Genomic DNA, 24,795 nt, shown 5'->3' on the forward strand with positions numbered 1-24,795 from the left:
TGTTCGTTTTGTGTCCTTATTACTCTAGGAGTTTGTTCACAAAGTTAGTCCTTTATCTGTGACGCACTTCTGAAAGAGAAAAACAAAAAGGCAGAGGAGCCTGGGGATTTGATTAGTTTCTTCCAAGATATTTACTTGCTATTACAGCCAGAAATATGCAAAACACTATAATAAAATTTTCTTTTTTGAGAGAGAAACTTGCATTTAATACTAGCACAAATTCCACGTGATAGCAAGTAAACTCAGGAGTTTTAAAAAGCAGAAGATGGTATTGGTTATATGTAGTTAGTCTTATAAATTTAGGACACAAGAATCAAACTTTAACATTCTACATGGAAAGCCAGAATCTTTCCAAAAGATCTTTTACAAATCAGCAAGACTGGAAACAATTTGATAGAAGGCTTACCATGCATGCTCTTTCAGCCATTTCACTAGAAACTCATTTTGGCTTTCTCTGAGGTAGAGATAAAGCACAGCTAAGAGATAGTTATTAAATCTTCTTTATACATTCGGTATGAAATATATTAAACTACAAAAATACTATATTCAAATAAGGTTAAGGGTCTGACTTAAACCCACAAAGACATGGAATTTTAGAAATATTGTGTCTTCCTACCCTTTACTCTCCTCCTGAGTGTGGCTAGGCATTGTAGCAGAAATGAACTAATGCTCAGGTTCCTTAAATATCTTTCATTTTACCTTAAAGGCATTTTCTACTTTAAGGTTCTTTCAGTTTGCATCCTCTCTGTGGGTTAAATTCTGCCCTGAACAGTCTGTTTGCTTCTTTGTTTTTGTTTTGTTTTCTTTTTAATAATTTCATTTTTAAATGCTTATAGAAACATAAAATTGAAAAAAAATGAAGCAAAAGTACGCAATTGCTAGTCTCGGCAACTGACTATTTTTACTTCAATTTTTTAACACATAACTTACAAATCCCATGTTCATGGGAGACAGGCAGGCAGATGAAATGACTCTCAGCAAGTGTAAGCACATGCTTCAGCTCTCTCCCTGCCCCCCATGCAGTTCCACTTATACATATGTAAATACTATTACATATTTCTCCAGTGAACTAAATCAGAGCCTTGCAGTTGACACTGAACTAAGACTTTGTCCCACAGAATGCCTTGGGACCTTCTTCCATGATAGACTTTTTCCCCTCCTACTGAATACAACAACAACAATCCGTGGAAGTCACACTTTATTCAAAAGAAAGTAAGATGTTTTCATATCATCCCTCCAGCTTTGAAACCATCTCTTCCTGCCCTCTGGCACAGTAGTTTGGGCCTGCTGACTTCTTGGGCAAATTGCAAATTGTGTCTTCTCAATAAAACTTGAAAGTAGGAAAGGATATCTTAGGAGGATGGGTATTTTTTTTCCTACATTCTACAACTGTGAACAAGTGTGTTTCTTGTTATTCTCTTCTATTTTGAATAATTCTTTGTTTTTATTTAATTATTGCCAGTGCATTGTGCAGCCAGTCAATTGTCTCCATGAAGCTCTTATAAATTTATATGCAATCAACAAATTGTTAGAAACTTAATCATTTCAAATGTGGCTTGGGGCTCCCCATCCACATGTTCCATAGAATCTGATTAACATGTATATTCAACTCTGTTAGACTTACACATGCTACTGAAGAGTCTGTTTTTAAAGATGAACAATCAATATAGACTATTCATTCCCTTCAACTGGTATTCCTGTAAACTGCTAAAAAAACAGGACAATGGTCATTCCAACAAGAAAAGAGTGTTGATTACTCTCTGGTAGCCAGAGTAGAAAGAGATGATTTGGAGGACATCCACAAACAGTAATCTTTGCAGTTTGACTGTGATATAAGTAAAACATACAAAATCCTCAAACAAATAATCCACAACAAAATAATATAAGGCTTTAAAATAATACCACTGATGTAGATTTAGCTTAATATACCATAGAACAAGACACAGAATTTCATGGATTAAGGGAAATGAAGATATTCCTTAAACAGATAATATTTAACAATAGTAGACAATCTCTGCTAAAGAGTAAGAGAAGCACAAAGTAGTAGCCTTCATCCAGAAAAGGTGTTTCTGCCTTATACAGCACAAAAGACAGAGTTTCAAGAAAAGCTCATCCATGAGAAATGGTGATCTCCTATTGCTGTCAAGGTCAGTCAGACCTGTTGTGATTCTGTAAATGCAGACTCTATCACTTACAGTTTTCCAAGGAATTCTTTTTAACACCCAGAGGTTTTTTATTTTTATTGTGGAACAAAGCTATGACAAGAAACTGTCAAACTAGAAAGCCCAGAAAAGGAAGACAGAGTTTTTATTAGACTTGAGAGTGACAGCTGCATTGAGGGAAAAGAAAACTTATAAGAAAGGGGATCTGAAGTTCCTGGAGATCCACCAGAAAAATGCTGAAGTCTCAGCAAAGAAGGAAATTTTGTTCTCAAGCCAGCAGTCCAACAGTTTATCACACTTCTTAAAAACTGATTGTGGATGACATGTGGATGACGTATCTGTATCAGCCTATCAAGCATGAATGGGACTGATTTGCTACAACATGAAGCTCTAATGGAAACTCCCAACACACTTTTGCTATACTTCAGTCACAACCTTCTGCACTTGAAATGCCAATTATGCCCCCTGTGTGGTACATTTCTGATGATAAACATTGCCCTCTAAGGAAGGAGAATAACTTCAAGCAAGTCATTTTGCTTTTTACTTTCTCTAGTTAAAAAATAAACTGAAAAGAAAAATATAAGCTAGAATACCTTCTAGGCCTAAAAATAATTTTTTACTCTGTGAACTCTCTGCTATATATATATGTACTCACAAAGAACAAGAGTTTGGATCTCTCTATCTCTATTAACATCTATAATTTTGAACTTGAAGTACTAATTAAAATCACCTAAAGGAAGGTACATAGGCCACTTTTTTACATATTGAGTTGGGAATCTCCTGTTGAAAGACCTACCTTGCTTGGAGATTTAATAAACATCCATCTCTTCACAGAGACCTTGTGAATATAGAGGACAATGAAAACTTTTCCCTAGAAAAAACCATCTGAGACAGCAGAGCACAAAAAAGAGGTTTCAAAAGAGGAGATCTGTAAAGATCTCCTCAAAACTGCAAATATGCAAGGTGAATTTTCCATTTCCATATTTCTCTCATGGTTATTTAAGTTCTTGATTCTGTGACATGTTTTGTGCTTAATTCCTAACTTGGGCAATGGCAGATGAGTGTGTAAAGATCTGCAAAGATCTCCTTGTGCCAGGAGAGCTCATGCAGGGGCAATTCAGCTCTGTTTGGGAGTTTATCAAATAGGAGAATGATGACATCATTGTTCTGAACTGAAAACCAATTAATTACCTGCTTGATATCTGTCTTGAAGATAGGAATTCCCTTTTGAATGCTACAGAAAAACTAATGCTACAGGCTAGTCCTGTCTCTGCTTGTGATCAGTCCTCTGTTCCGTCTTTTCTTTCTCTTGACTATTCAGCAAACAGATTCATATGTACATTTCTAAAACACCTGCAAATACAGATAGGTATTTTAATGGTATCAACCATTTATACTGATTTGTTATCAAGACATCTGTATAAGACACAGTGCCAGATAACATTTATACAATTTATACAAATACTCGTTTTTTGGAGAAAAAACAAAATGTTTTTAGACATTTAGAAATGTTTAAGTTTTTTGAACTGCAAAATAAATTGTTCTTCAAAAAAAGTCTAAGTCTCTGAAATCCCAGTACAGTCCTACAGTATAATTCAGTAAAAACCAGCATGAACCCAAAAATTCCTGATCTCTTATACTTCTGGATGTTTCATGACTGAAGACTGGAAAATTGGCAACCTTAGCACTTGGGTATATCTTGCAACTGAGAACTAGCATACACCATACTGTGTTGTATTTTTGAGCCTTCCTGCATACTACGTGGACAACGTATCTCATATAAAATCACTCAAGAAGATAGGAAATATAGGAAGATGCTGGGGTTTGGAAGTTGTTAACTCACTTGTCTACCATTGGTTTCTGTGTTGCCATAGTTATTATATTGTCTCCTTGCATTGGCTAGCCAAATGGCCAATCCCTTCCTTGGCCCAGCAGCCTTTATAAGCTGCAGGAAATTTGAATAAAGGCTCTTCTTCGCTGCTGGATTCCCTACGTGGTCTCTGTCTCCTGGCTTAAGTACCTTCGCCGCCTGTCCCTGCTACGAGGGACGGGTGGTGGGGGGGTGATTCCAGCCATGAAAACCTTCACAGAGTGGCTGGCGGTGACCCCCCAGAAACCCCTCAAACTGCAACAGGAAGAGAGAAAAAGGAACTTCATGTTTTTATTTTTCTGACCATGAGAAATAATCTGATTCTAAGGCTCAGCAAAATGTTTTCTTTTGAGACTGGCCTACATTTTGTATGTCTATAAGGCCACATTAAATTTGGTAACTTGAACTGAATCAACTGTCAGTGTCTTTGAAACATACAGGAATGGATCAAAGCTGCAAATATGCAAGGTGAATTTTCCATTTCCATATTTCTCTCATGGTTATTTAAGTTCTTGATTCTGTGAGATGTTTTGTGCTTAATTCCTAATGTTTTGTGCTTACTTCCTAACTTGGGCAATGGCAGATGAGCGTGTAAGAACCTTTTCTGAGATGCAAAACACAGCATAACTTCAGCCCGTGTGTCTGTTTCCCCTCTAGCTGTTAAATTGGCTGTGTATCACTTGTTTGGAATGAGAAGACATGGCCATGCTCAGCTTTCCCCTCTGCTTTGTACCAAAAGGGAAGCCAGGGGCTTTCTTTAACTTTAAAAAAGATCTTTACTTCCTTATAGAAAACTACTTTCATACAAGTGTGATAATTTGGGGCCCATCATTTTCAGCACAAATGAATTAAACAAGACAGGAGCAATGACTAAAATAGTAAAATAGCTGCCTCTTTCATTACATGTTTGGCAACACATGGTTTGCCACACTATTAGGTAGCCTTACAAACTGTTTCAATACTCTAAAATATATATCACCACTATTAAGGCTTTGATATCATATTGAAAATCTTTTTTTCACATTGATTTGTGCTCACTTATAAATGCACCCACAGAATGTCAACACTTAAAATGGATCAGTTTCTAAAAGCATTTGCGTTCATTCTGATGAAAACAACAGATTAATTTGCTTAAAATATTCTATAATCTTAATATCATTATATTTTGTATCTTCCCAGATCCAAGTGTCATATCCAGTTTAAGAACAGGAAACAGGACATCCACACAAAAGGGAAAGACCCTTCATCCTATTATTATCTAATTAACTACTATCTAGAAATTGATAAGCATTGACCTTTGTTCTGAAAGATAAACAGTCCCGTAAGTTAGTAAGTAAGTAAAAAATTTCAGCATGAGGGCTTTTCTCAGCAAAATCTCAGTGGTCCCCTTTTAGTTTATCTGTTCCTCTGGGCTACTGAAGTACAGCTCACAAAACAAAAAGCAAAATGATTTTCCAATCCAGCTGTTTTTAAAAATACAGAGAAGAAAACTTTTCCTTAAAGAAGACACAGTCTCATTATGAGATTCTTGTGGTGTCTAGCCTATGTATAATAAATAATAAGCTATCACTACAGTCTCACATTTCCTTCTTCCTAGGAAAATCAAGAAGTCTGCTCTTTATAATAGATGATCAGACATCTGGAGATACCAAATAAAACTGGGTATATACATGTCAGATTAAAACAAAAAGATGTTGGGCTAGATTATTTTTTAAACTAAGATACTTCTATTTCTCTTTGGCTGAGAACATGAGTTATGTCTGCTGATAGTCCCCCAACATACTAGTCAAACCAGCTGGGTCAGACACTAGGGCACTCAAGAAAATAACCTGTCATCTCAGACATACTTACTTACTTGTTTCTTTTAATTCTAATTGTCTGACCATTGCACAGTGCCAATGACAACATGCAAAAGGCTGGAGAGGTTCACACCAAGGGTCTGCCCTACCAGTACTCTCCCTCCAATGATGGCTCTAGGTGTGACAGCCCGAACTGAGGGCAAGCGTGTACAATACTTCCCCCCATTCCCTACCCCCATGTCTCTACCTCCAGCTATTTTCAGCCCAGTGGAATTACTGATCCATTTATGGTTTGTCTATCTAATGACCTCCTTAGGTTTCCAGTTGGCTATCTAGACTTCTTGCATCCACAGTGCTGTTTGGTAAGGAATGTCATATGAGTTCTCTGTCTCATGGAGAATATTCACACTACGTAGTCTAATTCCAGCAGATAGCATTTAAAAGAATAACTTTTTTACTATTGGCAGATACAGATCATGTTCCTCAAAGCATTTGTTCCTATTTATACAAGAAAAGCAATGACACTGTTCTCATCTGCTGGTATAGGAACCTCTTTCAAGACTTTGGAGACATTCACTTGAATGTTGAATGGCTTTAAAAACTCAATGCCCTTCTGAACAAATGTTCCTTCCTTTTAAGTTTCTAAAAACTGATTCATTCTTTTAAATCTGTTGCAACTTTTTTTTCTAGAAAATGCACTTCCATGAGCTAAAGTGGTCAAGTTTGATATACCTTTGAATTATCCTGCAAAGGGGCTTGCTTTCTCAGTCCACAGAGGCAAAACCTACAATAGTATTAACGTTTTCGGTTCTGCTATCCACAAATACCTTATTCTGAAACCCTAGAGAAAATGTACCCTACAAAACAAAAGAATGCTTAACGGATTAATATGTATAGCTTTTTAATTTTTACAAACTGTACCGATAACTGCCACAAATCTCAGGTGTTTTTACCATCTCAATGATTAAATCATCTCTGTAAGTAGCAGCAAAAATTTTATAACCTCTCAGGGCCTGCATCATTAAGTACTGAAAATAACTTGAAGTGCTGTGCAAAGCAAATGGTACAGTTGTAAACTCCTACAGACTCCTAGGAACTTGAAGCCTTTCTTAAGGCAATAGTCAGTAATATTTCACATAAATAGAAAGCTAATTCTCTACTTTTCATTATCAGATGTTCTAGTCATTCTGGTATTGACATCTCCAGGCTTGCATTAGCATTGCTGTGCCTGCATACAACAGGTTGCCTATACCAACACATCTAGAATGGGTACATCTCTACCACCTCTTGCCACAACAGGCTTAAAACTAATCCACTGTCCATGAATAACAAGTTTCTCAACAGCAGCTTTTCAATACGGAGCTTGCAATCTGTCTCCCATTCACTTTGTCAAATTATGGTCCACATATCAGCCATTTGCAGCAGTGATATATCTGTCAGGCGTCAAGTACATTTCTTGCAAAGGAAAGTCTTTTTTAGGATTTTTTAACTTTCAAAATGTCTAATCCCAAACATGCAAAATAATGAGTCAGTTGCCAAAAAATCATGATGGCTTTTTTTTTTTTTTAAATATGTTAATGTCTTTTCCTTTGCTTTCTGGAGCTTTTTCTAGGTCATGTTTTCAAGCTTTTCTCCAATGCCATAAGGGTTTCAAACATTATTAAAAAGAAAGCAACTGAGATCTATTTGTAATTGCATGTTTAAGAAAAACATTTATTACCATCAAACTTAAACTGTGTTGAACTGACAACCAAGAATCTTCAGAAATGTTTTTGATCAAATAATCCTGAAATAGGAATATTGCTTCAAACCTGCTTTCTCTAGAGTTTTGTTTACATTACTTATGTATTTTTTTTCCAGATAACTAGACTTTACTAAAAGCAGGTTGTTTGACATGGAAAAAAGTCATGATTTAACGTTATCTTCAAAGACTCTTTACATTATCAAAATATGTGAGGTGCAAATTATACATCTCAATACATATACATACATATAACCTGACACAAACAGTGATTTCTTCACCTGAAATTTGCGATTTTCTCCCCCGTAATATTGAGTCCCTTTGAAATCTTTACCATGGATTTATTTTTTTCAGTGACAAGAAGACAGCTTTGTGTGACAATATGCATTACAAATCTTTTTAAAAGTTCTTCAGATTTCACCTGTTTTGTGGTGGAAATGTTCGTATTGATAAATGTAACCATTCGTGTTAAACATCATCATCTCAGCTTATTTTTGTGGCCCTCACTAATTTGTTTTCATTTAAAGAAGGAAAGGCATTCCTTTTTTTTCATAATACAATTCCTTTGTTGGGCATTATCTAAGATCAGTACAGCGTCCTTCCTGTACTCCTTCTCTTCCATCCTTTCTGTCCTGATTAAAACTACCAGAGACTCAGCAGGAAACTCAGTGGGAATGCTCATAGTGTCTTGAAGTCACCCTTTCTTTCATCGTTTTTGCCTGTTAAACCTTGTTTTGCTCATCAATCCCTCTCCCGCATCCCATTGGATTCCCAACTTTCCTTTGTCAGCACCCCTGTTTGCAGCTAATTGAGCTCCTCTTCATTTTCCCTGCCCCATTCTCTTCCTCTTCCTCCCCTCTCAGTTTGCCCATCTCCTCAAGTTTCCCTCCTATGCCTTGTGTCAGTACTGTCCACAACAGGGCCAGGCCTGACCACCACGATCTAATGGGGCAGATCCCGGGGGCAGATCCCGGCTGACGAGGTATTTCACTGGTGCTTTACACTTTCGCCTGTTTCCTGGTTTCTGGGGCATGCACATGGATCACAGCGTACTTCTGCCACCACAAACTCTGGGCAATGGCTTCCACTCTGCTGGGACTGGAGACTATGGACTCTGCTGGCAGCTCGACCCAGCAAACCTCAGAAGGCTGCCAGGGCAGCCTGACCCCATCTTTGCAACACGGCCGTGGAGATGGGCCGGGGGTCTCACAGAAGCACCTCAAGGGACCTGTCCCCGGCCACACTGGCAGCCTGAGGCTGGCCCAGTGAACCGTGCTCGCTCTCCCCAAGCGCGGTCCTTCCACGGCCCTCCGGCCTGGCCCGGCCGTCGCCGCGGATGATTTGCATAGTAACGGGACGGGGCGGAGCGGCGCCGGGAGGGCCGGCGGTGGAAGGCGGGTGGGAAAGGCGGGACGGCGGGCGGAATGGCGGGCTGCGGCAGCGCCCCCTTCGCCCGACTCTGCAGCCCCGTGCCCGCGCGCGCAATGCGCTGCTGTCTCTGCCGGCCCTGTGTTGTGAGGACTACACTCGAGCAGCAGGCTGCCCGGCGGAGCGCGTGCGTCCGCTGCAGCCGCCGCGCGAGAATGGGCGCGAGCGAGCCGAGCGCTGAGCCGCAGCGAGCCGAGCGCGAACGAGCCGGCGGCTCGGGGCGGCCATTCCAGCGCCTCGTCTCTCCGCTCACTCCCGGGGTACGCGGGGGCCCGGCCGCTGTCGCCGCCTCCCCCTTTATCCCCCCACCCCAAGGGCCCACTCCTCACTGTGAAGGGCGACCAAAACACACGGCTACCAAAAACCACCAAATAAAAAATAACAACAATCACAACAACAATAATAAAAAAAAAAGGAGAAAGAACGGGAAAAGAACAGAGGGAGCAAGCGAGAGGGAGGGAGGGAGGGAGAAGCGAACCAACTCTGAGACTCCCATAAAGAGCGGCACGCACGGAGCGAGCGCCCCGGTGCCGATGCGTGGGGGAAACAATAAGTACTCGAAGTTACCTGCCCTGCCGTAGAAGAAGGAGGGTTCGTGGGTTCTCTCGCAGACATCTGCAGACCGGTGCTTTTTTGGAAGAGATTTTTTTTTTTTTCCTCTCCTCTCTCTCTCTTTACAAACCACAAACGGATGTGAGGCAGGGAAGGTGTTTGACTACTGAAGTCAGGCACCTCTTTTTTATCCTTCTCAGTCTCGTGTGTCCCCCCCTTCCCTCACACACACATACACTCACACTCCCCCCTTTTTTGCACCAACATTAACGACCCAAAGAAAAGGAAAGGAGTTTGCTTGATGTTTTAGTGAAATGGACGTAAGATTTTATTCGCCACCTCCTCAGCCTGCAGCCGCTCCTGATACGCCTTGTTTGGGACCTTCCCCCTGCCTGGACCCCTACTATTGCAACAAGGTGACTCGTGTTTTGTGTCGTCCGAGGTGTTTTATCTGTGCTGTCGGTGTGTGCTGTTGTCGCGGCGTGTTGCATGAGCGGGCGCTGCGCTTTGGCGAGCGGCGCACCAAGTTCCCGGGCGAGGCGGAGGGAGGGCAGCGGTACTTGCCGGGGTTTGGGGAGCGGCTAGATGCCGCCCCGTCCGCCGTTCCGTAGCGTGCGCCGGACACACATAACCGGCTGTCCCCTCGCAGGCACCGCCACATAAAACCCCCGGAGTAGTCAGGGGGCGGCGGCTGGAGCGGGGGGCGTGGGTGGTAGGCATTTTCCATAACATCTTTCGGAGAACGGGCGTGGACGGGGATGCTGATGCGGGGGACTTGAATTTCCAAGGCTTCTGTTAATGAGAAAGATCGCGCCCCCCACAAATCGGCAAAAACTCTGCCCTGCAGTTCGTGTGTCAAAGCGGTACTTGGCGGTGCCGGGAGCGCGTTTGGGTATCTGTGTTTGTATGCGTGTGACATACATACACATACACATCTCTCTATATGCACAATAAGTGTGTATAGGGGTGACAAGTCGGTTCAGAACATTGGCTCGACACTGTCCCAGCTGTGCAACTGCCTTACCGATTTCTCTGTAACTTGATTAAACCTCTGCAAATAGGGTCAGTACCTGAGCAGACCTAAGTTTTACGTTCCCGAGCCCAGGGGAAGGAGGAACCACAGAGGAGGCCCGCGCTCGCCCAAATCCTGAGTCTGGTTCCGAGAGTTTGGTGCTACGGTCCGGGAACACTTTGCGTGACTTTTGCTGCCGAGGAAGGGGGCTGGGGTTCCTGCATTGTTACTGCCGCTGTGGCCTGAGCCAGCTGGTGCTTTATGCATGAGCTGCACTTTCTCTGCTGTTACGGAATGGGCTTTGCACATGCATAAAACGGTGGCTGTAGGAAACGATCGGGAAGTGCGAGTTGCCCAGAGCACTCCTTTGAGCACACCCCGGCCAAGGGGGGAGCAAGCCGGGAGAGAGCGATGTGTTCAAAAGGCTGCGCGGCATCTCGGGCGCATCGTCTGCGGAGCGCCCGCCCAGTGGCAGCGCGTAGGCGCTGCGGCGCAGATGGCTTTTGCTAAGCGAAACCCGCGTTGCGCCGGGCTCGCGCAGGCCGGCCGCGGGTGCGGGGGGCGGCGGGCTGGCCGAGGGGGCGGGAGCGCTCCGCGCCCGGCAGCCGGCCATGGGACGGCTCGCTCGCCCAGCGGCGACAGCTGCGCGGTGCTGCGCCCGGGCTTATTGTGAGGTTTCTACCGGTGTTCGAGAGAGAGCCGTTCGAGGCCGTGCCTTTTCAATCGGCGCAGAGCAGCTGCCTCGATTCAGAGATAAACAGCAAAATAGCGTGTGTCTGTGCTGAGGCGCGGAGGCTGCGGCGCCCGGGTGAAGCCCTCTCAGTTTTCCGGAAAGATTTCCCACATGGTCGCATCTACCAATCACAACAGAAAGGACCAAATTCATCCTGGCTGCATTTCACATATACTCAATGGAGTTATAGAATCCAGGGATAAATCTGGCCCTTTGTGGTGGATGCCTAAGGATATTTCAAGAGAGATCCCAGAGGTATGACTGTTAGCACTGTTTTAAGTAACTGTTTTGCAGCATCTGGTAAACCTGCCCTATAGACTGGAAGTTTGTGCCAGGAATGAACTTTGTTCAGCAGGAAGAGTTCAGATGCGTAGGAGCATTTATGTGTGCATTATTTTTTTGTTAGTGCTCTAAGTAATCATGGGGCTACTGCTGCATTTCTTCTATGGCTTGCTGTTATTTTCTCTATTGTCAGTTCTGTAAATTGTAACAGTGCAATGTTGCCATGTGAAAATCCTGGGCTGATATTAATGACATAAGCACCAAAGTGTTTGACGACCCGTTTGGCAGTGAAACTGGACAGACGTTATTAAACCTATCAATGATTTAAAGCTTCAGAAAGAAGGTAATGACTTGAATACACATTTCAGTCATCATTCTTGAGATAGTGTACCAGATTTAATTTAAAAGTTAAATGCTTTGGAAAATCAGGAATTACTTTAATATATTAAATCATTTTCCAATTAAATTCCTTAAATAATTTTTGGTGTGTTGCACTGCAAATCGAATAAATTAATTTAGAAAGTCGTTTCCAGAATTTCTTTACTAGCTGGCTAAAGCTTCTTTCAAGTCATGCCATGTATGAGGGAGCAAACTGTTCTTTTTAAATGCAAATGAGACACTCATTCTGTAGACAAGTTGCAACTCTTCTATTTCACTTTGCCTGAACTGATAATGTGCTTAAAAGTGCACAGTCATAAGACATATGTTTTATGCTTGGAAAAGACTTACCAAGAATGTTTCAGTATAAGATACTGAGTATTGAACAAATGTCTTTTTCAGATGTCTTTGCCACTGACCACTGATTACATTAAATGGACAGAGTAGGTTTGCCAGGCCCCTTTGGAGGCATACACTTAGTGAACATTTCGGTTTTCACCCCCTTCACCCAGCATGATTAACATTGCTGTGAAAACTTATCTGACTTGTTCTAAACGTGTCGTCATGTTACAGTGTTGCTCTGTCACTCATTTTCAGGCTCTGTGTATTTAGGGAGTTTGAAGGGCAGGAGACCTGCAGAATTTTGTGTTCGGTGTATTTGGTTGAGTGTTTGCTTGAGTGATCTCTCCCAGGAAAGGAGATGGAGATGATGGAGTATGATGGATCCACGCTCTGGGTCAGAATGCTGATCTTCATTAGGTCTTAACCTGCAAAACTCATTCGAAACTGGATTTTGGTTCTTGTAAAGTTAGTTAAAACTTGCTTTTGGCCCTTATTAGAGGATTTGGCCCTATTTTTCATACCTGGGTTTTGGTGATGCATTTTCTTTTACAAATTTACCAGACTTAGATTCTTTACATTTTAAGTTTACTTGAGCTGCTGGTAATTTAGAATGTATTCCACAAATGCTTAGCCTTTTAGGTTTTCTAATTGTTCTGTTAGCGCTAGTTTTTTTCCTGGTCAGATGATTGCTCATAGTATAAGAGTTCCCAGGCACATGCATGGGAGGTATTGACATGCACTTTTCTGTAGCCAAAGGAAAATGCAATAATGTAGATTCAAACATTCACGTCTTATCTTACAATTTTCAGTTGACAGGCTTTGTTTCAGAAGACTGCTTAGATCTTTATTTTATAAACCTAAAATAGCATTCTAAGCATCTTAGCCTAATATTTCTGTATCTGCTGTGAAAGCTCGTTATATTCTGCATATATTGTTATGCAGACTTTTCCTTGTTTCTTTTGCATTACCCATGAAGAGAGAAAAGTGAAAGAACAATGCAAACAATGTTGGTTATGACAACTGTGTGAGGTATCTCTTATACAAACAGACAGAATGGACGGTATGCTGTGGTATATAGGTCAGCCTTTGAAATAACATAGTGGAGCTCTTACATTGGACAGATTTAGGGTTGGGGTTGTACTGTTCGACTCTTGAAACTTGAAGCATAATTACATTTCAGATATGTACAGGCTAATGTGAATAGTCTGTTCGGTTGAAGTTTATTTTGGGAAGCATCACATTCCGTAATTGAGTTCAATGCTATAAAAGAAATAACTTTGATAATCCAAGTGTCTTAATTTGATAGAAGAATATGGCCACTGATTTTGAGCTGCTTGAAATGATAAGTTTAAATGTTTATGTAAAGAGCAATAAATAACAGCCTTGTGGCTTTCTACATTGAAGTGTCATCTCCAAAGACTGCTTTGATCAGTACTGTAAGAAGGATTGGTATATTTTAATTTTAATACTTGCAACTTTGCAGTGTTTTCAGATATCTGCTCACATAAAGTGCAGTTATATAATTATAGTTTGACACAGCTAATGACAGGGATGCTGACCTCTGCCAACAGTAGGCAGAAAATAATGGTCTTTACTGCTCCCAATGGTTAGCCCTGCAGAATTATGCACTGGATTCTTCTGTGATTTGCTACCTTGTTCAAAAATACGGGAGCCTACAACTCATCTTTCTTGTATTCACTGGTAGTTGTCAGTGCAGTGGAAAAATACAGCCAGACAGCAGAGGTAAAATGATAGACTGTAGTTGTTTTTAAAGTGAGGAGTAAGAGGAAAAAGGAGGGAGAGGGAAGCAAAACCTTTCAAAATGAAAAAAACAGTGGCATTGGGTAGAAGTGGATAAGGAGATATAATACAGTGCTTTGTAAGCAGGTAAAATCCCACTCGTAATCAGAATTCCACAGAGCAAAAGTGCATATATTTATACTCGGCATTTAGACTAATTTATTGTGTAAACTTAACTCTACCATAGAGACTACTCTAAATACAATGTTCCATGGCTGTTTACAAAGTGTACATTATTTCCAGTGGCATTCTTCCATCCAGTCTCTATCTGAAACTCAGAATTGTGACAAGCAAGTGCTCTGAAGGGCAGCTCTAAAGTTGAAATGCTGTGTTACTGTTTTGACAGCATTTTAGATTATGCTCATATTGTTTATTCTGAATGTATTTTTTTCACTTAAAGAACTACTTGTCCTCTGCTGCATTAGAATCATACTTTAAATTTGTTGCTGTTTTTTAAAGGAAAGATTGAACAGTTGCATTATGGCTGACTGTTGATTTTCAAGTGTTAAGGGTTTTAGTTTCAAAAATACCACATAGGAAGAAGGGAAATGGACTTTTCTTTCCTGTGTTACTAGACCTTAGTATGTAGTGTTAGAGTTTTGGGCAAGCCTCAGGTGTGCCTCCTGAAATTCCAGTGTTTCAGAAAAGAAGTGGTTCCAACTTTAGTGGAATAAAGAAAACAATTTATGTGTGTGCTTTTGAGAAATCTTTCTCAAAGATGTCTATAAACCAAAGCACTTGCAGCAATTTTTTTTTCTTTCTGCGAAACATCAGTTCCTTCAGAGGAATTATGTTTTATTCTCTTACAGAATGATGCATTTCAACTCTAGGGCATTAGCCTCCATCAGCCTATCAAGAGGTCTTCTGAAAAAAGTAGAAACAGTAAACTACCAAGAATGCTGAATTAGCTAAACACTACACTACATACGCAGTACCTTTGTTGTTTACATTAAACCAAAGAGCAGCTGGAGCTGCATTTGAGAAGGTGATAACTGTGGAAGACTGGGCAGTCACAGCTGTTGAATTTGGGGCTTGTTGGGCATGTTACCTGGGAAGAACTGAGTACCCTCCGATCCTCAGATTCCCATCTTAGCAGGACTATCTTGTCTTGCTGAGAATGTAGAGAAGCATTTGAAAGCACACTATGCTTAAAACACAACTTATGTTTAAGAAGAGAATTATCCTAATCATGGTAGGATTTAGATAAAAATTCTTGGATATTTAAATCCCGTATTGATGGTAGATATAACAAAGCTTAGACGTTGGAAGTAAAAAGCTTCCTTTGACGGCACTCTCAGCACGGCTCAAGAGTGACCTGAAAGCACCACTTCGTGTGGTGAGAGGGTAGTCCCTGGATCAGTGCAGACCTTGGCTTCTGGAACTGACAGCAGAGGCAATTAGTGGCAGCTTTGTTTATCTTTTTGAAGAGGACACATGCTCTTTGAATGTCTAGCATGGACTGCATACACTAAAGTACTTATTTTAAATATAGCCTAGATTTAAATGTTTTGTTGTTGCGGTTGAACTGCGTGATTGCTGTAGATCCCTTCCAACTGAAATAGTCTATTCTACTGTTTTAGTTATGCAACTGGGTACCGATTTTCTGCCCAAGGAATGTTTTCTCATTAAAAACGTTGAGTTACAAACTGCTCCAAAACATGGTTTATAACAGATTCGCCAAATGACTCTTAATTATAGCAATGCTTCCAAAATACTTTCAGGCATGGAATTCACATCAACCCAAATGAGATTTTCTTGGTCATAATGCTTTTCCCTACAGCGTTCAGTTCGAAAACGGCAGCGTTGCATTATTCTATGGTTAGGCACAGATTATGTAGCAGCAGCAACAAACACTGCCCTGCCACACTCTCGTCCCCCTTCTACTGGAATATCTGCCTTTTATGTTCATCAGTAGTGATCAGTTTTTCAGTTAATAAGTCAGGGCATGGAACAAAATGTTTAAGTCTTGACTTAGACCTTCGAACTTAAAATTGCTTTTCAGCAGACATCTTAGTGCAATCGATATTTGCAATGTCTGTGGTTTTCTTTTGCTTCTTATGTTTGCAGTAAGTAGTTTATTTTTATCATTTGAATTTCATATGGCTCTAATAATATTTGTATTTTATCTTTCAATTGCACATACGCTAACACTGTTCCTGAACTGTTCATTTAGTATTTCTCCCTGGGCTGCTATTCTGCTATTTGATTTGCCACAGACACTTGTAGTATGGTTTCCTCCCAAGAAACACGCTGCTTTCTAAGTTGCAAAACATACTTGAATTACATGAGCATCTGACAAGTCCAGGTTAGTGGAAATGTCAGAATGTTTTAGCATTCACATTCTTGACTGTTAAACCACTCTCCACCAATCAAAAGTGGCACGAGTGGCTTTTTTCAGAGGTAGTACTGGCTAAGCATGGAAATTGAGCTGCTCTGGTGGTACTTTTGTCTCTTGCTATTGTTGTTGATGATTATATGGTCTTAAAGGTTAAATGAAAGTTACTGTAGCTGGTATGTATTTTTGTTATATTAAGAAAATCTGCAGTGAACTCCAGTTCTTATTCTATATGCAAGAAGAAATCAGAACTCTGAAATCAGACAGTGATAACCTGTACTTAGGGAAATGGGTCAGTAAAGGAAGTATGAAGTCTGCAATGTGAAGCAAAAGATTTATCCAGACAGTTCCTGGCAGAAGAGAAGATTATATAAACATGTAAATGCCTATTGTATCTATGCTACTCTATATGTATATACACAGGCAGATTTCTGCTTTGTTATATATTGCTGAGTTTGAAGGAAGTGAACTTACTCTGAGAATACATAATTTCTATCCTGTACTGTAAGTAACTGGGTTTTTGAAGTCATATTCTGTTCACAGTTGCCAAAAGTGTGTAGGTTTGTGTTCATGAACAAGAGAAAACATTTGTTTGTCATACAATACTTGTGTTTGCCTCAACCTGAAATAATAATAAATAGAAAATGGAAAAACAATGGTGAAAAGGGGTGATAACCTTTCCAAAAAGTATAATTGATCATTTGGCAGACAAAGTTGTGAGCATTAGTCATAGAAACCTGCAGATAGTAGAGGCTTAATATCAAAGCTAATGATTTATTTTATGTTAATGACTTTCTGCTAGGGCATAAAAGACTGCTCATAATGGACTCTCAGTGCTGTGTTCAGTTGCGAAGGCTAATGGGATAATCTTACCCAAAATTAAGCTCTTTGAAGTAAATCATGGTGTTGTTTTTTCAAGTTAACTCTTGAAAATGTATTGGCAAACTGATTCTTTTAAGAACTGCCTGTAATCTTTACAGGAAAATATAAGACAAGTTCTTTTTTCTTCACTAGCAGTTTTCTTAATTGTGTTGGAAATAGATGTTTATGTTTTTTTTACGGTTCTCAAGAATAATATTCAAGATGTGGAAGTCATTTACTTCAGTGTTTTTATCATAGTGCAATAAGTTTTTGTGAGGCACAGTTGTTTTTACAGGTTGAACAAAGGAAAAGAAGAATTATTATTTTAATGGCTGAGCCAGTTATTTACTAAATGGCAGTAAAACTCTTAGTTTTGCATTGAGAAGTTTTTTAAATCATGTTTACAATTAGTTATAACAAACATTATATTTCAATAAGAGATAATTTGCCTACTAAAGTTCACATAATGTGCTAATCATGTGTAGTGGTTAATAAAGGCCTCCTATCTCACTCCCCTGATGGCTATAAAAGGCTATTATGTTCATGGCAGCAGTTCAGGTACAGCTGCTGTGTGTTAATAATGCATCATTGTCCCACTAATAAACACAGCAAAGGTCAGCAACCCAGAGCACCTAAAACACCCATTCTCTTTCCAAAATATTTATTAACACCTTAATGGTGTATCTATTCATTTTGGTTAGGTTTATATCAGTTAATGACCCTCATGGAATACTGTGTGTTCAGGTTTTGCAACCTACATGCTGTTCTGGGCTGTTGAACTCATCCTTTCTTTTTCATCACAGCCATGTGTTGTTTCTTTAAGACTAGCATTCCATGGTCACTTTATCATTAACTTATTTTGTTACTTAGTTTGACAGTTTTCATTTTTTTCATCAACTAATTTAAGATTCTGTTTAGAGCCTGAATTTTCATTGCTTAATAGTCTTTATAGAAATTCTAACAACATGCTAAAAAACTATGTGACTGTGTAACACATTCTCACGTGTGCACAGAGAGATGCATGTATACATATGTGTGTATGAGCACTACTTCCTCTAGGTTCCACATGTAATTTTATACTAGTTACTTATGTTTTCCTTTTTAGCATAGATTGTTGTATTCATAAAGGTTTTTTAAAATGCATTTTCTACAGACAAAGAACATACTCACATGGGATTTCCATTTTGCCAGGGAAACATGCAAATCAATAGGCCAGCACTTATCTACATTAAAATTAGGCACACTGTAATTTATGGGTGCAGTGATATTGTATTTGTCTTGCATAGCCTGAGATATTCTTTAAGGTAGCCTGGCTATGTGTCCGTAGAGAAAACCAAAAGTGTTAATTGAACTAAATCTCATTTTCTCATCTTGTAGTATTGCCTTTTGTTTTCGGTTACTTCTTTTGAAAACCTGATTTTAATTTTTTTTTTTGTGCTGTGTGATTTACAAACAAATGTTCAGAGGGCAGAAAAATACCACTACACTTCCATCAAGAGGAATGAAAAAGCTTAGCTAGCTGAAGGGTTTCTATTTGGTGTAGCACATAGCTACAATGACACATTTGTCATGCTTTAAATATATAATACATACAATAAAATATGTACAGGCACAGTTGTGATATATGTAGTGTCTGGCTCCATTGCTATTGTTTGTAGTCTCTACGGTTGTCATACATTGTTCTTTGCACATCATACCCTTACAGCAGAATTTGACACAATTTCTAGCTTTCAGTCCTGCACCATTTTCATTGCACAATATACATGAGTTTGACAGGGTGTGTTGAGGACAACTCTGGCAAGCAATTGATATTTTGAAGTGGCAAGCGTTTCAGCAGCTGCCTGCTTGTGAAAAAGGAATGATAAGGTATACTGTATTGTTAGTTTCAGGCAAAGCGTTAAGGTTTAAGCTCTGTAAAAATGTACACATTATTCATCAGTGGTGAAGCAAGTCTTTTATGTTTTTTAGAGCTTAGCTCTCTGGCTGATGTGAACTAGAATGACATTGGTTTAATGGTCAGTAAATGAATAGGAGTGCTTTGAATTTGAACCACTGCCAATTTTACACCGACAAAGAGACTGACAAAAGAAAGATTTTATGTGAAAGCAAAGCACAAGCAATGTTTGGGGAGGTGGGGAGAGGGGCAGAGGAACCCAACAGAAATATTCTCCAATGCAGCCTTGTAATGATTCTAAAATTGTTAAAACACATCCATTTTGCATGGCTCATCGGCTACGAATCTAAGCTGTTTCATCTAATGTTCTTTAAAACCTGTTGTATGCACATAGTCTTTTAGAATATATTCATATGGAATTTACAGTGTGTTTTTCTAAATACCACACTGTGCCCTGAAGGCCTGTTGGCAGAACATCAGAGTTGTCCACTGCTGGAGTTCCCAAGTCTCTCTCTATCTGGTAGTGGGAAATTGTGGTTTAATCAGTTATGGCACTTTCAGTGTGTAACATTCATTAGTAAGGCAATTTGTCATGACTGTTAATAGTCAGGATGCATCTGCTCTCTCTTCAGTTATGGAGTGTGATAAGCAAGAGGGCAAATATTTCAATATTTAATAATATTAGCATGTTTGAAAACTGTAATTCAAGGTTAGTGCTCAAAACACAAACAGCAGATTGCTAACAACCTATTTATTTTTACTGGTTTTACCTTTACAGATTGGATGCTCTTACAAGTTGTGCATTATCTTACTGGGTATTAGAAAGTAAATGTTAGCATCTTCAGTGTTTAACAAAGACTTTTCCTCTGTTATCATAAATTGAAAGTCAGGATATTTGCAAGGAGTTGCAAATACTTATAATTGAGCCACATAATTTTCCAGTGTGTCAGTAATAAATTGTTCACAGTATCATTTTTGGCAGTAGCAGGCCATTTAGTGTTAGTTTAGCGACCGGGCAGCTTATAATGTTAGAAAAGATATTCGATGCCTACCAAATAGACAACATGCAATTAGAATAATGTTCTCTTCTCACTAAAAATGAGCTTGTAATCATTGTTCATTGTTCTAAGTATGAAAGGATAAATTGTTTCCTACAGTCAAGAGAGGTTAGAAGGTTTTTTTTCACATATATCTGATAACCCTCATGTATTACATAATATGATACCTTCACACACAATAGCTTTGTGACACATTTTAATTTTTAATGAAAAGCCCCAAAATTTTAACATAATTATTTCTTTAGAAACTGAGCCCAATCTTGGTAAAATCCGTTCTTACTGGTAACAAAAGCTGTTACTGTTTAAGTTCCTGTTCAGCAGTTAGTTGGTACGCTTCACTGGATGTTGTCAAAAAGGCTTTTCTCTTGATTGACAACCCCGTAGGAATGTGAATGGAGATTTTAATTGCATATCATGTGTGCATATCAGAGTGAGTGGATTCACTGACTCTGCTTAGCTGTGTATCTCTACAGGTCAGCCATGCCAAAACACTTTTTCTTTAAATAAGCAATTGATATATTTTCTAATGAGAGAGAAAAAGGGCATGCAAGTGAAGAATGGACTGTAAAGAGAAAGGTTCTTGTGAATTTTGAAAGAAAAATGTGTGCAATGAGTTTTCAGAAAATTTTAATACAATTAAGAAGTGTTTTGAGGATGTAAATTCATATCAAGTCTAAGTTAGCCAAAGACTGCTGGAATATATTTTTCTTCTGGCATTTGCTACCTGAAGTGTATTTATCTTTTTACCTTTTTTTTCCCCCTCAAAAGTATTTTGAACAAAATCAGTTAAAAAAAAAAAAAGGTAAAGTGAGTGGAAAAATTTACTGAGGCAGGCTACCCTTGTGCTTGCACCTTTACAGAGATTTGGGGGTATGATATGATGAGGGTTTCTTCATGTGTATGTGAGAGTTGGTGGGCTTTCTCATTCATACTGGTTTTGATCCACACTCTTTGAGCAACACTGTTGATTTGGGAGGAGATTTACCTTGATAAGGACCTCAGTTTTAAGTCTGATAATAAAACTGAGTTTTAATAATATCAGCTGTAATATCACTTAAATGTAACAAAGCAAAATATTCATTCTTATGAATAGCAATTAGATTTTGATGTCTCAAATTAGATTCCAGGTTTCATTTTACATCAGAAACCACTGCATTGACTGTATTCTTTCTAAAGCTCATAAAGCATTGGCAACTGAAAGCACAGCTACAGGACAATTGTGAGGAACTTTTAGCTGAGCTGGTGTTTTGTGCCCGTGCAGGGACATTGAAATCTAAAGGGGGATCACAGTTGCATTTCTCTGGGAGGACCCAGGGGAAGGAATTGTTAATTAATCAAAAAGTTTCTTTCCTGGTTTGTCCTGGTTTGTTTTGAATGAAAAAATTGACTCCCTTTTGCTCTTTCACTCTTTGAGTAAGACCAGCTCACACTTTCAGGTTATATTTGGGTAAAAAGTATGGGAATGGAGGATGCCATTGAGGGCATTGTTGAGGGCACATCACCTGGTCTGACAACATACTGTTTAACCATGGCACCTATATGGAGTTTGTTCACTCCTGTGTTGAATTAAAGTTTATCTCGCCCAATTACAGCTTGAACATCAGTAAACCCTTAGGAGTGCTTAAAAACAGTCAATACCTGAAGAAGAAAACCAACCAGATTTTCCTTTATTTCTAATTAAGTAGACCCCTTCTGACTTAATATATGACATCAGTGGATGGCTGGATGTATTAGGAACTGACAGTGCCACGGATTTTCAGGATTTGTAAGTGAAAAATAAAGTACCAGGTCCACAAGGCTCCCAAAGCCAGGGAAAACTCTAGACTTTGAAAGTCAGAACCTGAAAGAAGTGAAGAACTTTTATATTTATTTTTCATTGTTAGATTGTTAACGTGATAAAGCTTGTAACTAAGTTTTTGATAAAAATAAGAGTGGATCCTGAAGGTGTAATTTTGGACTAACACCAGGACCATTTTTGTAAGTCACCATAGTAACTCTTGTAATAATGTTGAGAAGATTACAACATTGATGTTGCAAGGACCTCATTTGTTTAGGACTTTGTTCAGTTACAAAGTCAAACACCTTAATGCTGGAAATGAGAGATTTAAGGATGTTTTCATTTTGCTCTTTGTTATGTTGTCATTGGCAGGAACTGATGAAGTAAAACAGCAGATGTGGAATAAGTGAACACACCATTGCAACTTTATCATTGATGCAGTTGCAAATGGCAGCTGACTTAGGCTTTTAGGCAGCCTCAAATCTGGCATTTTCTACATTTTGACCACTTGACTTTGTAACCAAATAATATTCTTTCAAAAATACTTTCTTTTTTGTGTTGCTAATTCATTGGATCATATCCATGACATTCATTGTTGTTGTCTGTTAGGAGTATTTGAGTCACTTCAGCATTGCTGCACAGATTTTTCCGCACAGATTTTTCTACTGCAGAGTTAACTCTTGTTAGTAGCAGGGAGAGTCTTGTCATGGTGAGTGAGAGGAGCACCAAGTCTTGCTGTGGCTAGTAAAATCTTGGTCTCTCTCTTACCAGTTCCTTCAGTCTGTGGATACTTTGACACAGGCTGTCATGAGGTATGCTTACATTCTAAAGATTTTGGATCAAACATGAGAATATGTGTGTTATTTTGTCATTTTTCTGGTCATTATTTTCTACCATTCACTTATCAGAATATTTCCTTACTTTTACTATTGAGCTTGCAATGGACCTGTAAAAAGCTGAAAATACAGTATTGGAATGCATATTTCTATTTATTAGGAGTTAAAAATAGAAGAGTATCATAATCATCAGGTCTTATTCTGGGTAAGGATGTAACACTGTGAGTAAACATGAGCCTTCCACACACTCTGGTAGCTGACTGTTGTTCAGTCAAGTGTGGGAGAGGACAGCAGGGAAAGGGGGCACTGAGTGTTTAAGGAACTCATCTAAGGAAAAGAGCTGGTTTAAGCGTGTGTTTGTATTTTAACATTACTGAACACTGGTTTCCTTTCTGCCCTTATGTTTCACTTAAGAAAGGACAATCCCTTCCTCCTTTATGTTTCACATATTCTCCCTAATGAAAAGGCAGGTGAATTGCAACCTTAGAATGAGTATCTGTCACCCAGGGATTAGGAATCTGTGCTAGAACAGAAGAAAACATGAAGCTATCCTGTAGAAAGCAGATTTTTCTGACTGGTCTTGGCTAAAGCCGGATTACATTTCCACCAGTATGGGCACCAGAGCTATCTCCAGGGAAAAGCTGACCAGGTGTCTAGTTGAGAAGGGACACCACGAGAGGGTCCTGAAGTAACTATGCTGTCAGTGAAGAAGGGGTGTGTGGAGTGTGCCCCAGACAGACTGATTTTTACCCTGAGTTCTTGGGTGTTAAAAGTTCTGTGAATGTGGATTTATGGAGGTCTTTATGATACATACATTGCTTTTTTTGTGGACTTGCATGATTCCAGGCAATGTTTGCTGGCTCATGGAATAAACTCCCTGAGCTCCAGGGGCTTTCTCTGAGAAGTGCTTTCCTTTCTCTCTTCAGTCCATGAAACATCATGTTTGCTATTCCATTGCTGCATTCATCTGCTACTTTCCTCACTCATGTTCTCTAGAAGTCCTGACATCCTGCAACAAAGGCTGCTGCTTCAGCAGCTGATTCACCGTCTCCTGACAGGAACTGTCTTTTAAGAAGGTAGAACACAAAAATATCAGGAAATGCTTTTGTGACTGTTATATAGATGAGATCATGTAAGAGAAACAGGGAAAAGTAGTCTCTCCACAAATAGAACCTGATGAGAGAAAGAGCAGTCTCTCTTTCTGTGGACAGAGAGGTCCTTCAACACAAATTTAATTGTGGAGGAGGTCTAAAGGAACACTATGAAATGCTATGCCATCTCATGTCCCATTCCCCACCCCCCTTCCTCCCCATCTCTGAGAAAATCATTCTTCTCCACATCACAATTTGTTATCTCTTAAATTGGATGAGCAGCTTGTTCTTCCTCAACAGCAGGTCTTATTTCAGCCCTTATCTAGTCGTTCAATAACTTATGCCTCTAGCCCTTAAAAAAACCCAACAAACTGAAACCCAAAAAACTAAACAATAAAAACCCCACGAAGCTGACAAGTTTGAAGTACAAGGAGTGGGCCACTCAGTTGTGTGAATTCTTTTTCCTTTAGGGCCACTCCACAGTACTCCATAAAGATAATTTTACTATTTAGTTTTTGTTTTTTCTTCTTCTGGGGTTGATTATTTAGCTGAGAAGCTGGTGAATGAATTCTGCACAGAAATAATTAAAAAGAGTTACCTTAAAATTATTAACCACACAGGTGCTGGAATAATGAAAAGACTGGTTTATACCCATAAAAACAGGGAAGAGAAAGGTCAGAATTAGAGCTGGAATTCCATATTTAGTTTGAAATTTCTAGTGATGGCAGCATATTTTGTATATAGGACTATTACTCTTTGGCAAGCCCTGCTATATCTAAACACTTTTGGGTGGGCTAAGGATGAAGTTTCATTTTAACTTGGAATTTTCTTCCTTTGTGGTTTT

At 39.4% G+C, this 24,795-nt stretch overlaps 1 protein-coding gene across 2 annotated transcripts in view; it reads left to right on the top strand.

The window, feature by feature from the left end:
- The first annotated feature begins 9,447 nt into the window (after positions 1-9,447).
- The window catches only part of TOX (thymocyte selection associated high mobility group box), a 223,689-nt gene continuing 208,341 nt past the window's right edge, over positions 9,448-24,795 (top strand). The window contains exon 1 of one of the 2 annotated variants that reach the window (XM_008921386.3): positions 9,448-9,968. In XM_008921386.3, coding sequence (XP_008919634.1) covers positions 9,867-9,968 — 102 coding nt within the window. In that variant the 5' untranslated portion in view covers positions 9,448-9,866. Of the gene's footprint in view, positions 9,969-11,333; positions 11,553-24,795 lie in introns of those variants that run through there. The other variant, XM_018080005.2, reaches the window with a different exon arrangement.

Source organism: Manacus vitellinus, unplaced genomic scaffold (assembly GCF_001715985.3).
Source record: "Manacus vitellinus isolate BGI_N305 unplaced genomic scaffold, ASM171598v3 scaffold_1_pilon, whole genome shotgun sequence".
NCBI classification, from domain to species: Eukaryota; Metazoa; Chordata; class Aves; order Passeriformes; family Pipridae; genus Manacus; species Manacus vitellinus.